The following is a 14,668-nucleotide window of genomic DNA, read 5'->3' on the forward strand; positions in this document are numbered from 1 at the left end:
TTAAGGAGGGGTCTGTACAGTGTTTCCAAGAGGCTCATGTCTTGGCCTCACCTTCATTCCTTGGGAGCTGGCTCCCACGTGGACTAGCAGGCCAAGCTCCAGAGGCTTTCCCAGCCCTCTGCTTCCACCACCCCTTTCTTCCCTCTCTGTATCCACTGTGTCCTCCTGGTACAGCTCTCCAATAGTGTTTCTGTGCTATGGAGTGGTGAAGGTAGGCACTGTGTTTGCATTTAGTTGCCCCGACAACATGTCTGGCTTCACAGGGAGTTTTCCAAGGGCCACAGCCAGCCTGCAGGGAACTGAGGGTGATGAGCTATTACTCTTCACTCTCCCTTCTGCGTCTTTCCCCTTGGTTTTCTTCACAACCTGTGGGGAGATTGATGGCAGGATTGTGATGTAGATGTTGGCAGTTCTGCTTGATTTATAGCGTTACTTAAGCTGAGTGAGGCTACTTATGCTCCTCTGGATAGTAAACCTTTTAACTGGACTAAAAAATTAATAATAAATAAATAAATAAATAAGGCAAGGAAGAGAAACTGGATCGGAAAAGCCAATCTTCTTGGCTTTATGTTATCTGAAAGGAAGATGGTGAAGACAGAAGGCTCCCAGGGAGCCACTGCTCAGCCTGGGGAGCCCAAGGCCCTGCTCACTCCGTTGCGTTGGAGTGCTGAGAGCAGGTTTTCATGAGGAGGAAACTGTTGAAATGTCTTATTAAAGATCCTGCATTGAGAAATTAACTAGGAAGTTTGATGCAGGACACAAAGGACTTTTGAGCTTCAGTCTGTCCTCTGTCAGTGCTTTTCCTCTGCCGTTACTTGATTTGCAACAGTTTCGAAAATTGCAAAGGTGCTAAACTGGGCAAGAAATCCTTTCCCAATGGGTGACCCACTAAGCGGAGCCAGGGCAGAAAGGGAGCCTGCATCATGTCCTTTGCCCAAAGAGAAGGAGCAGTAGCAGAGCAGGGAGCAGAATCAGAGTTCCTGACTCTGTTGCCCACGTTTTTCCCTCTTCTTTATGCTTGGCTCCTTTTGTTGATTGTAGAAATTTCCTTTGTTACTTGTATGCAGAAAGACACTTTTTTCTTGTGCTTTGGAGGTTCCAGGGCACAAGTGCAGAGCGGGGCAAAGGGAAGGGCAGAGACAAGGAGTTTTGCCCTGGGACTGGGGTGAGAAGCAGAGCCTTAGTAGCTCCCCCAGTGAGGAAGCTAGGGGTAGACAAGATCAAAGCACATTTAGGATCATTTTTGAGATCTGCCTAGGAAAAGGTTCAGACGTGCGTTACTAAAGAGCTGTGAAGAAGGATTAGTCCTATCCTTACTCAAAGTTGAACCACTTTCCCCACCAGCTGTGCCAAATGCCTGTGAAGAGCTGGTGGAGCGGCAGCAGAGCAGGTCAGCGGCAGGTGAGAAAGGACTGTCAGAGGAGCTTGGTGGGGTGAGGCAGAGGGGCCAGGGAAGGCTGTCACTGTTCAGCCATGGAGGGGAGAAGGGTCCCGAGTTGGGCAGGGCTGCGGCAGGGCGGGTGAAGAGGTGCTTGCGGTGGGATGTGGCAGCCGAGGAGGCAGCAAGATGCTGAGTGTTTGCAGGTGTCTGTCCAGCTCTGCTGCCTGCCAGCCAGGCTCAGCTCTCCAGCGGGGACTCTGCAGACTCTGGAGGACTTTTTGAGTTGCAGCCCATTGCACCATTGCAGCAGGAGTGGCTGTGCTAGGGCCAGCTCACTCCTAGTGTGAGGTCTGCACTGCCTTTCTCTCCCTGGCCAGTGATATATGGCATAAATTAGGCCTCTGAAGGGGGATACTGCATCCTTAAGAAGAAATATGTCCTCATTTTTCTTAAACACCGTTTGCACTGAGTGAAATGTTTAGAAGGGACGCTGAGGGATAACTTTATTTCTTACTAGGGAGTTCAGAGCCGTTCAGTTAAACCCATAAAACACTGGGAGTAGGGAAGCTGACAGCCTGCCCGTGCATTAGAAAAGCCATTACTCATCTAGGGGAAGTTCACCCCATGCTGGAGCCTTGTGTTATCAATGGGGTGGTCCAGGGGAAGACATGGGATCATCTCCCTTGGCCATCTAAGAGGTCAGTAGAATGCTCAGAGGTGGAAAAACTCAGTAACAATGCAGCACAGTGACAGAGTGCTGATACAGAGGCCCCAAAGCACTGAGTATGGCTCACTGGTGGGTAATCATCCTCATTCCCTCTCCCCTGCTGGAGGAAACTAAGGCACAGAAAGCTAGGGAGACTGACGGTTATGCTGTGATTGGAAACCAGGCTGGAAGCCAGGATTTCTGGCTCTTAATCCCCATCTTCAATCACCAAAACCAAATTCTCTTCCAGAGGCAAGGAGTGAAAGTCAGAAGGCCTGACTTCCTGTTCTGTTTCTGTGGCAAAGCCATGTTCCCCAGTGGAGTTGAGAGTCTCGACTCCATCTTCATTGCACCAACATCCAGCCCTTTTTTCCTGGTGGTATTTAGAAAATCTTCTAGAAGTTGAAAGCAAGGTCTGGTAGACATTGGGAGTTCCTGTCTCTGGTGGTGGTTGGTGGTGTGGTGGGCTGTGTTACAGGTGTGGCTGTGAGAGCTTATGCTCTTGCCCAGGCACCTGGCCAGTGCTAGCTGCCATCGTTCCCACAGTAAGTGGCTGTTCGAGAAGACAGGGCCACCCAGAGCCCAGAGTCATGGCAGACAAGGCATCGGTTACCAAGGGGGTGGTGACTTTCTCTTTGATACTTTATTTTTGGAGGCTTGACACCAAAATATTTAATATTTGTTAGAAATGAGAAACAGTTCTCAAGTGAATTTGGAGAGCCTGGGAATTAATGTCAGACCCCCCCCTCCCCTCCCTAAACATCCCTCCTCCCCGTCAACTCAGTCCCCCCCTTTCAATTTCTGAAGCTTGCTGATTTGAATATTTATAAATATCAGTAAATTATTTATTGTAGCAATCTGCTGTGCCATTTCACCAATTGCCGTTAACACTTTAGGGCTCGCTCTTCAGGAGGACGCGACTGGAGGAGATGGGCACCTGGGGGCTGGGAGCAGGCGCTGGGGTGGGGGTCCTGCCTGCCTGGCTGCGATGCCAGGAGGAGTTGCCTCTGTGGGCAGCACTGGAAGGGTTGAGATGTTTGGAGCAGAGGATGGGGACCTTCTGTGTCCAGTACTAGGGGACACTGGGAGAGGACATGGCTAAAAAGGAAGGCTCGTGTTAATGGGGGAGGGTAGTGAGATGGTGGCCTGCTGGGGTGGGCTGTTTGTGCTCTGTAGCATGCAGGGACCTGGCCCTGACTTACAGCTCAACACTCACTACTCTTCACTTGTAGTGTCTGGTCCCTTGAGGAGGAACATTCCTCTCGGTTTCTCCTGTCCCATTCCCTCCATTCAGAATTACACTTCTACACTGAAAATACACACTGCTCAGAGATGCCGTGACTATTTTCTGTGAGGGGAAAGAAGGGGCACCCTGTGGCCTTAAGCTCTTCTCCTAGAGAAACCACAGCAGCAGCACTGGAGCAGCCAAGTGGCCAGGTGAGAAACAAGCCAGCAGGCAGGGCAGGGCACCAGCATCTCCAGAGCCCATGGCTTCCCCCTGCTCTCAGGGTGTCCTGTCACTCACTGCCCAGTGCTGATTTCTGTGCACTGCCCCTCACCGTCACCAGGAACTTACAGCTGAACTCTGCAGCTGAGAAGTCTGAGCAAAGGGAAGCAGGATGGGCTTACTGTAGGGAACTGGCATTGGTCTCTGCCCCTTTGGGCCAGGGCTGAACCAAGCTCTGGGAGCTGCAAATAGGGAGAAAAGTGGCCCCTTGTGGGTCTGTAGATGCCAGTGTGGCAGGCAGGAGAAAGTCAGGCAGTGAGGACTGCAGGCAGACTGTGCTCTGGCAGGCACTGGCCATGGGGACCAGAGCAGAGTCCCCAGACTTTCCTCCCTGCTTTATGGAACGGGTGTGTGGGGAGAGCCCTCACGGCTGTGGGAAAGCAGGGAGTGAAGCTGGCTGGCAGTGCTTTGGTAAGGACACTCTGGCTGCTCACTTCGTTTCTCCTCCCACGTCTTTGATTCCCCTTCTCCTGCCTGCCCACTGCTGAGCTGGAGCCTGTCAGGTCTGACTCTCACGCCGAGGGCTTTCCCCAGCTCCCCACAGACACGCACAGGCAAGATCCATGCTTCCAGGGCAGAGGAGGTTGTTAAAGAGCCTTTGTGAACTCCCCAAGGTCAGCCAGAACAGACAGCATCCACTAATCCAAGGTCATTTCCTGGGCTAAAAGCAATAAAATGTTTTATTGATAAACTGAAGGGGGGAGAATACACACTAAATCCACTCTCAGACATTGTGGGCCATGCCTGGGATGTTCTTCCTTTGCCCTGGCCCTGCCTGGGGTAATACATAGGGCTTCATGCTGGAGAGAAAATGTTTTTTGGTAGGGGCTGAGTGTTTGGCTGTCTTCCCTGCCTCCTTCCAGCATGTGGCTCAGCAGCGCCAGGGAAACATGTTCCTGGGAAGGATGTTCCCAGTGCTCCAGTGGCCTTCTGTGAAGGTTGTGCTCTCTTTTAGGGACTGCAGCTCAAGTGTGAAGAGGCTCCAGCGTGCAGCATCCTCACCTCCCATCCCAGCAAGCTGTGCTGCTCTCCCTGGTTGGGACTGCTGGGCAGACTGAAGTCCCTCCAGTCAAGCTTGCACCACAGTGGTTAAAAAAGTACTGTGCAGCATGTCAGCCCTCCTTTCCTCCCCCTCCCCGCCCCAAATAATGCCGTTAATAATTAATCGAATGAGAGCTTGCAGCTCCTGGAAAGCTGGCACTGGGACCTCCCTCCTGAACTGAGCTGCTCAGCTGGGCTTAAAACTCTTCAGTAGGAATATGAAAGCTCCATCTGTTCGACGTATCCAGCCCTCTGAAGTGACAATGCTGTCCCTCCCCAGCCAGCACCCCTCTCCCCTTAGAATGGGCCCTGCTGCCCCAGGGGCAGAGGTCTGCCCTGCACCCTGGGTCTTCCCACAGCAGTAAGCTCCTGCTGTTACCCTCCACCCGTGCCAGCTGGTTCATCCAGCTCCCACATGCCCCTTTTGCCCAACTGAGACCCTTTCTCCTCTCTGCCAGGGGGTGTTTTCATTGACCCCAAGATAAAGCCAGGCTTGGGCTCTCTCCTCCCTGCAAAGCCAGACTTAATCTTTGTAGCAGTTTGCCCCTTGGCTGGGATGCCCATTTCTGTCCAGGCTGCAGTTCCTTTTCTCCCTGCACACTGTGTTCCCCCACAGCCCGTTTTTTCCCTCGGGGGAGGCAGAACTAAGCTGTGCCCAGCTTCGCAGCACCGCATTGTGGAGTCAGTGGCTGAGATGGTGCTGCTGCAGGGGCTGCTTGGAGGGAGGCAGCCAGGGGCTGCATGTGAGGTGCTGGCAGCCCATGGGGACTGGGGTGGTGGGGTTTGGGGAAGCAGGGGCAGCAGCCTGGCCTGACAAGGCAGCAAAATGACGAGGTGAGCTTTGTCCACCTCTCTGCCAGCCCTGCTTGCAGCAAGCTGTACCTTTCCTTCAAAGGGAGGGTTGCTATCAAGATGGCACAGCGATGGGTGCAGAGGGGGAAGAGCCAGTGTTGTCTCCTCGAAGGGTGTGGAGAGGGGGGGAAAGTAGAGCAAACTCCCGGTGGCATTGTTTTCAGAGGAAGTGTTCAGTGTAAATAGAGCTTGTGGGAGAGTTTGTCCTGGGCAGAGATGAAAAGTCCGTGTGACAAGCTCAGGTTATAAATGGCTTCCTCAGATTGATGTGAAATCAAAACATTTCTATTTAGATGAAGAAAATGAAGGGGGATGTTTACTTAGCCTGGAATCTTTAAACAGTGTGATGGAGACGTAGGGTGATTTAGGGTGGGGAGCTCGGCCTGGGGGGAGGCTGTCTCTGCCTGGCTTTGGGGGTCTGGCCATCCCGACCATAGGCAGATACGAGGATCCCTCATCCAGCAGCTCAGCTTCTCTCCCTCTGCCCTAGAGAATGAAACACAGGTGCTCTGGTCTCCTCCAACCTGAGGGTCATATTCAGTGTTTCTCTGTAAGAAGGGTTTCCCTTCTGCTTGTGGACTTGACAGCCTAAAAGAGGGGAATGGAAGTGTTGATAGAGGTAATGTCCCTCCCATTCCATAGACAAGGAAGTAAGGGAATGGAAAGATAAAATAATGTGTCCAGACTTGGAGAGAGGTGGTTGCAAGGTTGGCAGGACAAGCTGGGGCTTCTGATTTCCTCCTGTATGGGATAGGTGAGATGGAGATGTGCAAGAGCACTGGTATTTCAGAGCAAATCGCATTCCAGGGAGGTCTCTGGGAGGGTTAGTTTTATAGATCACGGAAGTGGTATGTTTTCAGAACTTGCTTTATTTTTAACTTAAACTTTAGGAGAAGATTCTCAAAATGTTAAAGAGAAAAAAAATCCCAAACACAAGGTGAAGGGAAAGGAAATATGCCAAAGAGCAGGGCAGGAGGTGGGGGCCAGAAGCTGGGGAGGTAGAGGGGCAAAGCCAAGGTGTGTGAAATGGAAGGAGTGAGAACAGGAATGGAAGACAAGTTGCAGGCTCCCTGGAATTGCTGCATACGCGGCAAGTGCAGCTTCAGGAACGTCTGTTCCTCTTTTCCTTTGAATAAATATTTATATATTCATTTGCCAGCTGGTGCACACACTTGGCTGCTCACCTCCAGACCAGAATAATGGGACGTGCCCTCCTGGCAGGATGGGGGAGGGCAGTGAGGATTTGGGCTGCGGCATGTCTGCTTCCCAGTTATCTCCAGCTGCAAGCGGTGCTGATCTCACCAGTTAAGCAGGGCTGGGTGTCGTGAGAACATGGACAGGGAATCACCAGGCAGTGTTCAGGAGAGAGGCTGGTGATTCCATGCTGACCTAGTGCCCTGGCACCAGGCAGGCACTGCACGGAGGCTCCGTCCCAGCCACCTGCAGCCATCAGGGCTCTGCTGGCTATTGGCTAGAGCACACAGGCACGAGCCATAGGTATCCTGGCCAGGCTCCACTTGGGAGCTCACAGCAGCCTCCTGAGATTCCCTCTGTGGTACCAGTTGCACATAGGATCACCCTTCACTTTGTGCCCTTAATAGAGTGGGAGTGCAATTGGTAGGGAAGGTACCTGCAAATGGACTTGCAGCTTCACAGGCATCTGCCTGTGCCCATCTGTATGCGCAAGGGCTGCAGGCTTGTGTTGGAGAATGTGTGAAAGGGGAATGCGTAGGGGAAGACACAAGAATGTATTTTGGGGAGACAGGACTTCTTAACCTGTACATGTAGGACTGACTATGTTTGCAGAGTGTGCCAGCACATACACACAGCTCTTGAACAGCTGTAATTTCTAGATGGGAAGGTATGTGTTTGGGGGCATCGTGTGCTTTCCCTTCGTGAAAGCATGACTGCATGTAGGTGTTAGTGCCAGGGGGTGCATTTGGAAAGTGGAGGAGTACATTTTGCCTCCCTTTGTGTGGGGGGCTGATATATTTGTCGGGGGGTTATTTTTCTTGCAGTCCTTGACAGGGGAGCGTGTCTGAAGCTGTCAGGAGTTTACACTAAGCAGCCACTCTCTGGCTCTTGGACAGCAGGTCTAACGTTTCAGTCTGTTTGTATTGGGCTGTCATGTTACAGGATTAGGGGCTGTCACGGTGGCTTCTAGGTGCATTGTAGGGGGTCTGATTAATCTCACTGCGCTTCTGTGGAGCAGCAGCACCTCTGTGCTGGTGACAGGGAGGTGTGGGTTGGGCTGCTATGAGGGACTCCTGTGCAGTGGAGGAATCCATTCTCATTATTACAGGTCTGGAGACGTTCTGTTAGCTCTCCATGTGACTGGCCCCTTTTTCAGCACAATGTAAAATCCAAGAGCTCATTTTGGAGACACCTCCAGCAATGTCCCCCCCACAGTAACTCCTGTGGCATGTGTAACCAGCAAGTGTTTTATTGAGTGCTCTTCCTGAGGCCTGGGATGAAGGGCAGGGTCTGCCTTGGCTATGCTCTGTGTGAAAAGCCAGGTCCTGTGGCCATTTCAGCCTTCAAACCTTTAACCCTGCTTAGTCTGGGTGTCTCTCAGGGGTATGAGAAATAAAGAGGGAAATAAGACAATGCAGCTGCTTTACAATATTTTTTTTGCTTTTATTTGAGATTGAACTTCATTAATTGTTGGTGCAATAATTATGCAAGTGACTCTGATAGGAACCATTTAGTTCAAGACTCTCCATGACCTTGAAGTTAAGACCTTACCTTCTTCCTCTCTACCCCCAGCTTCTCTCACCCCTCCTTTACTAGCTGTCACATATGAATAAACTATATTAAAATAACAAACTCACACTAATTAGCTGATTGTGCTGGGAAGTATGAGAGCAGAATTTCCTGTGTGAGAGAGCAAGCAGGCAAAGGGGCCTGATCAGCCATTACCAACTCACAAAAATTTTTCGCAGCAAATCATACTACTGTGACACATCATTCTAGTTCTGGTGCTCCAGTACACACACTTGCCAGGGCCCCTGTCCTCCTTACTGGTTCTTTCAGGTGCATATTGGTTCTCTTTTCTAACACTGTGCACAAACTCCATTAGGTGAATTCCTCACTGTCTGTAGGGTTAGGCTTGGGAAGTTGTTGTCCCTGCTGTCCCTGTTGTCCCTGCTAGAGGTGCTTGGGTGCACTCGCTGGCTGGTGTGGTTTTGGCAACACTACATCTGGGATAGAGCTGGGGACCTAAAGCAGGTGGTGCTGCAGGTCTGAAGAAGAGCACACCTGGGCTTTTAACAGACTCATATCCTGCCTCATCCAGGAGCAAAAGTTGGTACTGCGCTCACCTGCCTGAGATGCGTGGGGCTTTTTGAGCCCTGTTCTGTCCCAGTAGTGCTACTTTCTTGTGGCCAGTAGCATATTTTGGTCCCCGCAGGTTCAGAGAATGCTTTTCACCGTGCTCTCCAGGCTTGGCTTCCACTCAGAGCTTAGGAAGCACGTGGTAACTCAACCTTTCCAAAGATGACAATGGCCATGCCTGAAAGCCCATTGGGTTGGCACCATCCATTTGCTGTTGGGGTTCAAGTTGTCTGATGCCACTAATGCCCTTCCTTGCTTCTTTCTCCTCTCTTCCCAGCTGAAAGAACTATATGCACTGACGCAGCCTCAGGAAAACCCACAATGGCTGCCAAGCGCAAAGGCGGCCTGAAGCTAAATGCCATCTGTGCCAAGCTGAGCCGCCAGGTTGTCTTCGACCACGGGGGCGCTGAGCAGGCACGCGCAGACAAGGGGCCACAGCAGGAGAGCAGCAACAAGGACCTGCCTCAGCCTGGGACCAAGGAGCTGGGGACAGAGTTTTCAGATGGACTCAGCCGTGTGCAGAAGATTGAAGAGGACAAAAGGAGGGAGGTGATTGAGAAGTGGGTGAACGGGGAGTACAATGAGGAGACCTTGCTGGGGCGAGCAGAGGGCAAGGAATGTAAGGGCACCGAGAGCTCAGAGGTACCCCCAGAAGGGGTTTACATGGTGCAGCCCAAGGGCTGCAGCGACGAGGAAGATAATGGGGACGAGACAGATGCTCTGAGGGGCTCGCAGGATGACAACTTCTTGGACGACAGGGATTCAGATGGGCCAGCCTTGAAGGATGATGCCTACCGGTCCTCCAGTGGCGAACCATGCTCCAAGCTGGGCACAGGAACCACCTCAGGTAAGACCTCTGTCCCCTCCACTTCCTTAGACAGGGCAGCTTCACAGTCACATTTTCTGTGTCCGTGCCAGGTCCTGCAGCACCTGGCAGCCAAAGGGTAGAGTGAGAGCCCTGACCCCGGGACAGGATGGCCCCACCTGCGGAGTGATGCCACGCCATAGCTGGGCAGGGTGGGAGCAGCTGCTGGGGTGAAGGTTCTGGAAAGAGGGTTTGCCTATGTGTTCCTTTGGGGACTGGACCAGACCGGACCAGGGGTAGCCTGCAGGAAGACAAACCAAGCCAGGGCAATGCTGGGATGATCCCCTGAGAGCCCCTAGAGAGCCACCCAACACCAAACGTTGAGATCCCTTCTTGCTGCTACACAGTCCCTTAGCTCGGTCGGAGGGGCTGAGGTGACGCTTGTCGTGGTGTTGCCCCTCCTCATGAGGGGCCCAGTCCTTGAGCTCTGCCCACCCTGAAGTCGGGATCAAGCTGGTGAAAATGTCACTCCCAAACCTCAGTTTCTCTCACCACCTTGTGTGTTCTCCCACAGGCTGTGTATTTCCTATTTTCAGAGTCCTTCAGGTTTATTTTTGTGAGTTCAATGAGAGATGTTGGAGAAAGGCTCAGATTACTTTCTTGCTCCCTTTCTGATAGCGAGGTTTCCCCCAGATTGATTTGGGGGTGTGTGTGAGCGCTAAGCCTTGGTAAAAGCTTTGGGTGAATTGAATTGTCTCCATTAGGGCAGAGCATCTCCCTCCCTATTTGTCACTCAGCTAGGCTGGATCTGTAATTGAAAGATTTTCCCCTAATCTGCTCCACCTGCACGCACCCCTCCCCTGATCTCAGCACTTTGTGAATCCATCAAACTTTCCTCCTTTTGTGTGCGCGCGTGTTTTCCTCCTCCTGTTAATAATGCAGCTGAAACTCATCTCCGTCTGTCCGTTCCCCTTCTGGAGAGGCACATTCTCTAGTCTTCACGAGTTCAGTGGCAGCACACATAATTATGCATATAAGATATAAACAGAGCTGTTTAATTATCCTTCGCCACATCAGTGACAGAGTAATTAACAAACATTGCAAGATCAATGAGGAAAAGTGTGACCTTCAGTTTCCTTTGATAGGAAAGCCCTTGTCGTTCCCAGACACAAGGTGATTGTGCCTGGACTCTGTTTTTAGTTTGCTTTAATTCACACCACTCCACCCCACCCCGCCATTTGCAGCTTTTATTTGCTGTGAAAACTAAAAGGAGGGGAACTTAAATGTAAAAAAAATGTTACCAAACTGGGGCAAATGAATAGGAGCTGAGGTTTCCTGCTGGTGTAGGAGATTTCAGTAAAATACCTTTGCAGGGCTGTATTGTCAAAGGATTATGCAAAAATGGGTAACTGTTCGGGGGGGGGGGCTGATGCTTCATTTACCTCTAAGGCAGGTAATGGCACAGAGGGGTCCAGTTTACATATAGAGCCACATGGGATTTGACTTGCAAACAGACGTGCTGCCATGTCTTGAGTGTCTGCTTCAAGAAGCTTGTTACAAATGTCATTTGCAACATTTCCCTGAAAGCGCAAGAAAATTCCCTGGCTTTGAAAAGGACAAAGTTATTTTCCTTTGCTTTTTCCTTTACTTTACTTTTTCTGTCAGTGTTCAGGAAATTAATTTTAAGCTGTTCATCACCATCTCCTCTCAAGACCTGTTGTTACTGGGTGAGAGCTAAATTTATTCCAGTGAGATTTGGGACTTCCTTTATCAAAAAGGTGGGGTTTTTCGTGGGAGTTGGGAGGTAGCAGGAGTCAAATGAAAGGATAGGAATACAGCTTTGCCCTCCCAGTCAAAGTGGCTCTGGGGGAGTTGTCACAGAAACCTTGTTTTGAAGGCTCTGGGCACCAGTTGCCCACTATGAGATCCGAGGGTTCAGAGCTGGCAGTGCTGAGCAGCGTTTAAAACCGAGCCCATACTTGAATCAGCTGGAAACTTGTGTGAAAAGCAGGAATTGCACAGAAAACTAAACCCTACATCTAACGGGCTTTCTTGGTCAGTGGGAAAAGTGATCCTAATTATATGGGGATGAGAAGGGTTCCTGCCTCCCAGAGTCCTGCTGTGTACATACATTATCCACTTTGTGCGGCTTCAGCTGCTGCCCATGTCTTCCACCAGCAGCTCTTGTGGTCTGTTGCCAAATCCTGGCCACTTTTGTGTCCTTCCATGCTCAGACAGTAAGGCTTGTTGTGCATCAGGCAAAAGGTCACTGAGACTCACTTCATGATGTTTAAGCCTCACGCTTTAAAACAAGACAGTTTCTTTTTGAGCCTCCTCTTGGAAAAACTGGACTAAGGAGGCAGTGCTCAGTCCTGTGTGCCTCCTCTCTGCTCCAGTAGGGAAGCACATTCAGGAGTCACAAAGCTGGTGTCTGTCAGGAGATGGGTGTCAGAAGCTGATCTGGATGTGCAGATATGTTTCTTCATTCATTCAGGCACCCTCTCCTGCCCACTGACCAGCCCATGCTTCTCTGTGCACATTTATATATAGCAATGAGATTTCTCAGTGCAGTCTCTGACACGGATCCCATTCCATAGTCGTTCACTGACGCACATATACCCAGGGAGATTTTCCTACACATGTTCTTTACTTTGTCTGTTACATAGTGGGCTAAAGTAGTCTGTAGGAGCTTCCTCCTGTACAAGCTTTCAGGTCTGCCTTTCTTTTCTTAGCTTCTTGGCTAAGTCTCTTGGAATATTCACTGGCCCTGTTTTAAGCCAGGAGGGTTTTCTCTTCCTAATTTCCTGGGGACACTCCGCTTAGGAGAATGTACATGCCAAGTGCCAGTTTCTTGCTCATCATTCTGTATCCCCCAAGTCTACGTGCTTTCCCTCCCAAGCAGAATAAAGGACAGAGCACTGCCTGGGATGTCCCATCCCCCAGTATCCAGACCTTGCACTCCATTTGGGCTGTTTTGCTTTTCCTTCCATATATAGTGTGCTGCTGCAGGCTATTTTTAGCGCCTTTTTTGCTAGCTTCGGATCCTTTGTGATATGATAGCTGCTCTGAGACACACAGATCTCTGCTCTTTGGCAATGCCCACAAATGGAGAGCAGCCGCAAGGGGAGAGGGAGCCCTTTATTATCACACAGGAAAGGAGAGAAAGATGCGGTGCAGGGAAGGGGGAGGAAAACACAGGGATAATGCTTCCTGTGGCTTCCAGGACTCCTCACAGGGATGTGTTTCCCAGCTGTTGTTCTGCTTTGGTTTTGTCTGTTTGTGGATATAAGGAGGGTTTTCTGTCGATTAGTTAATATTAATTACTTCTTCACAGTTGTCTGAAAATGTATATGAAATGAGATAGCTGAGTCTCATACTATTCTTCTGGTGAGCCAGCTTCCTTCTGTAAGGTGCCGTCACTGAAAGAGCCTCTATCCTTCACATTACGTGCCTGAGCAATTAAGTGCAGGTTGTCTTAACTTCAGGGGATGTGTTTGGGTCATGTTGAGCTCATGCTGGATGAATAAAGCTGCACTTCCTAGCAGTGAGCAGTGGGAACTGGCCAGGACTTTGTGTCAAATGTGAGTGAGGAAAGACTGAGAAGCACCAGCAAAGCTGTTGGTCAGGGAGGGTGTTGTGATCATCTGGAACCAAATCTGAGCAAAGGAAAAGCAGAATTCAAGGTGGGTTGGGGATTAAATCCATGACAGTGAAACCTTAACTCAGATTTCATAAAGCTCAAAACAAGTTCTGAACCACCCCCGACCCTTTCCTATAGGCTTGGATTTGGCATCTAACTCTTTACACCAGTTGAGGTATGGCCACTTGGTACCAAAGATGGGACACACTGGCTGACTTTCAGTCAGTAGTTAAAGCTAGTAAAATTCACATTTAATAGTTTAATTTCATATCAGATCCTCACTGTGGTGTTCTTTCCCCTTTCAGTTTGACAGAGGCTGGCCAGAGTTCTGTGCAGTGCTTGGAAATCAGGGCGTTACCAAGGAAGCTAGGGGTCGTTTTACAGGTCCAAAAAGAAGGAAACAGCATAACAGGGAAAGCAGATTTAACAGAAACTGGAAGTTGTTAGACCCAGCAGGGATTTCATGGGTTTGTTCTTTTTTGTTGGGTCACAGGGTTACACTGAAATGGAGGTGAGGAAAAGAAAAAAAGAGGGGAAGAGGTGAACTGCTTTAAAGCAGAATGAAATTATTTAATGTGCTGTGTGTGAAAGATAAAGTTGTCCTTCAGGCAAGTTTTGTTACTGGACCAGTGGGGAATGGTTCTGCATTTAACGTCCGGTAGGATTAATACCGACCCATGCAGTTGTGCTACACCCTGAGCCTGACAATGCAGGGACATTGCCACCGATTCTGTGACTAATAGGGTGTTTAGTCTGGAGTCAGGCATCCCAAATTCCATGCAGAATGCTGAATTAAGTGCCCGGAACTGGAAGGTCATTTTGGGCTAAACCAGATCCCGGCAGGTGTGGCTTTGTCCTTTGCCTTGCAGGCTCCAGGAGTGTTCTTCACATCGGCTTCCCCCAGAACCACGAACACAGGAACAAGCACAGCAGCATTTCTGCGGCAGCAACACAGCTATTCCTGGCAATCCTGGAGCAGGAATGTGACCTTCATGGTCTTGCCCATTTAGTGCCCGTCGCAGGCAGTCTCTTCCTCCGTAGAGTCCTGTGAAAACTGATTTGTGGGAGCTGATGGCTATTGAACTTCAACTGTGCTCATTGACAGCCTCTCGTGTGCACAGAAATGCTCTCATGTACATGCCTGCCTGTGAGAGTGGCATTACTGGCTGTCAGATCCCCCACATCTTAGGGATCTTTTGGATCTGCTGACCTGTTTGGTGTCTTATGTCTCGGTGCCTTCCTTTTCCACTGTGTTTCAAAGCAGTGTTGCTTTGTTTTGAGTGGGACCCCATGCCCAGAACTTCCCGTCTGCTGCCGGTGTACCTCCCTGTGCTGGCTGCCTTGGAAGAAATGTGCTTGCCCACGAGAGCCAGAGCGAGAGTTTAGTAAAGATGATGAGGGAG

At 50.4% G+C, this 14,668-nt stretch overlaps 1 protein-coding gene across 6 annotated transcripts in view; it reads left to right on the forward strand.

Moving 5' to 3' along the window:
• Positions 1–14,668, forward strand: part of CASZ1 (castor zinc finger 1) — a 277,300-nt gene that overhangs the window by 221,656 nt on the left and 40,976 nt on the right. For all 6 annotated transcript variants that reach the window (XM_085079866.1, XM_085079867.1, XM_085079868.1 and 3 more), the window contains one exon: positions 9,098–9,667. In XM_085079866.1, the coding sequence (XP_084935992.1) occupies positions 9,098–9,667 (570 nt within the window). The remainder of the gene's footprint in view (positions 1–9,097; positions 9,668–14,668) is intronic.

The sequence above is a fragment of the Lichenostomus cassidix genome, chromosome 21 (assembly GCF_008360975.1).
Source record: "Lichenostomus cassidix isolate B80296 chromosome 21, HeHo_3.0, whole genome shotgun sequence".
Lineage (NCBI taxonomy): Eukaryota > Metazoa > Chordata > Aves > Passeriformes > Meliphagidae > Lichenostomus > Lichenostomus cassidix.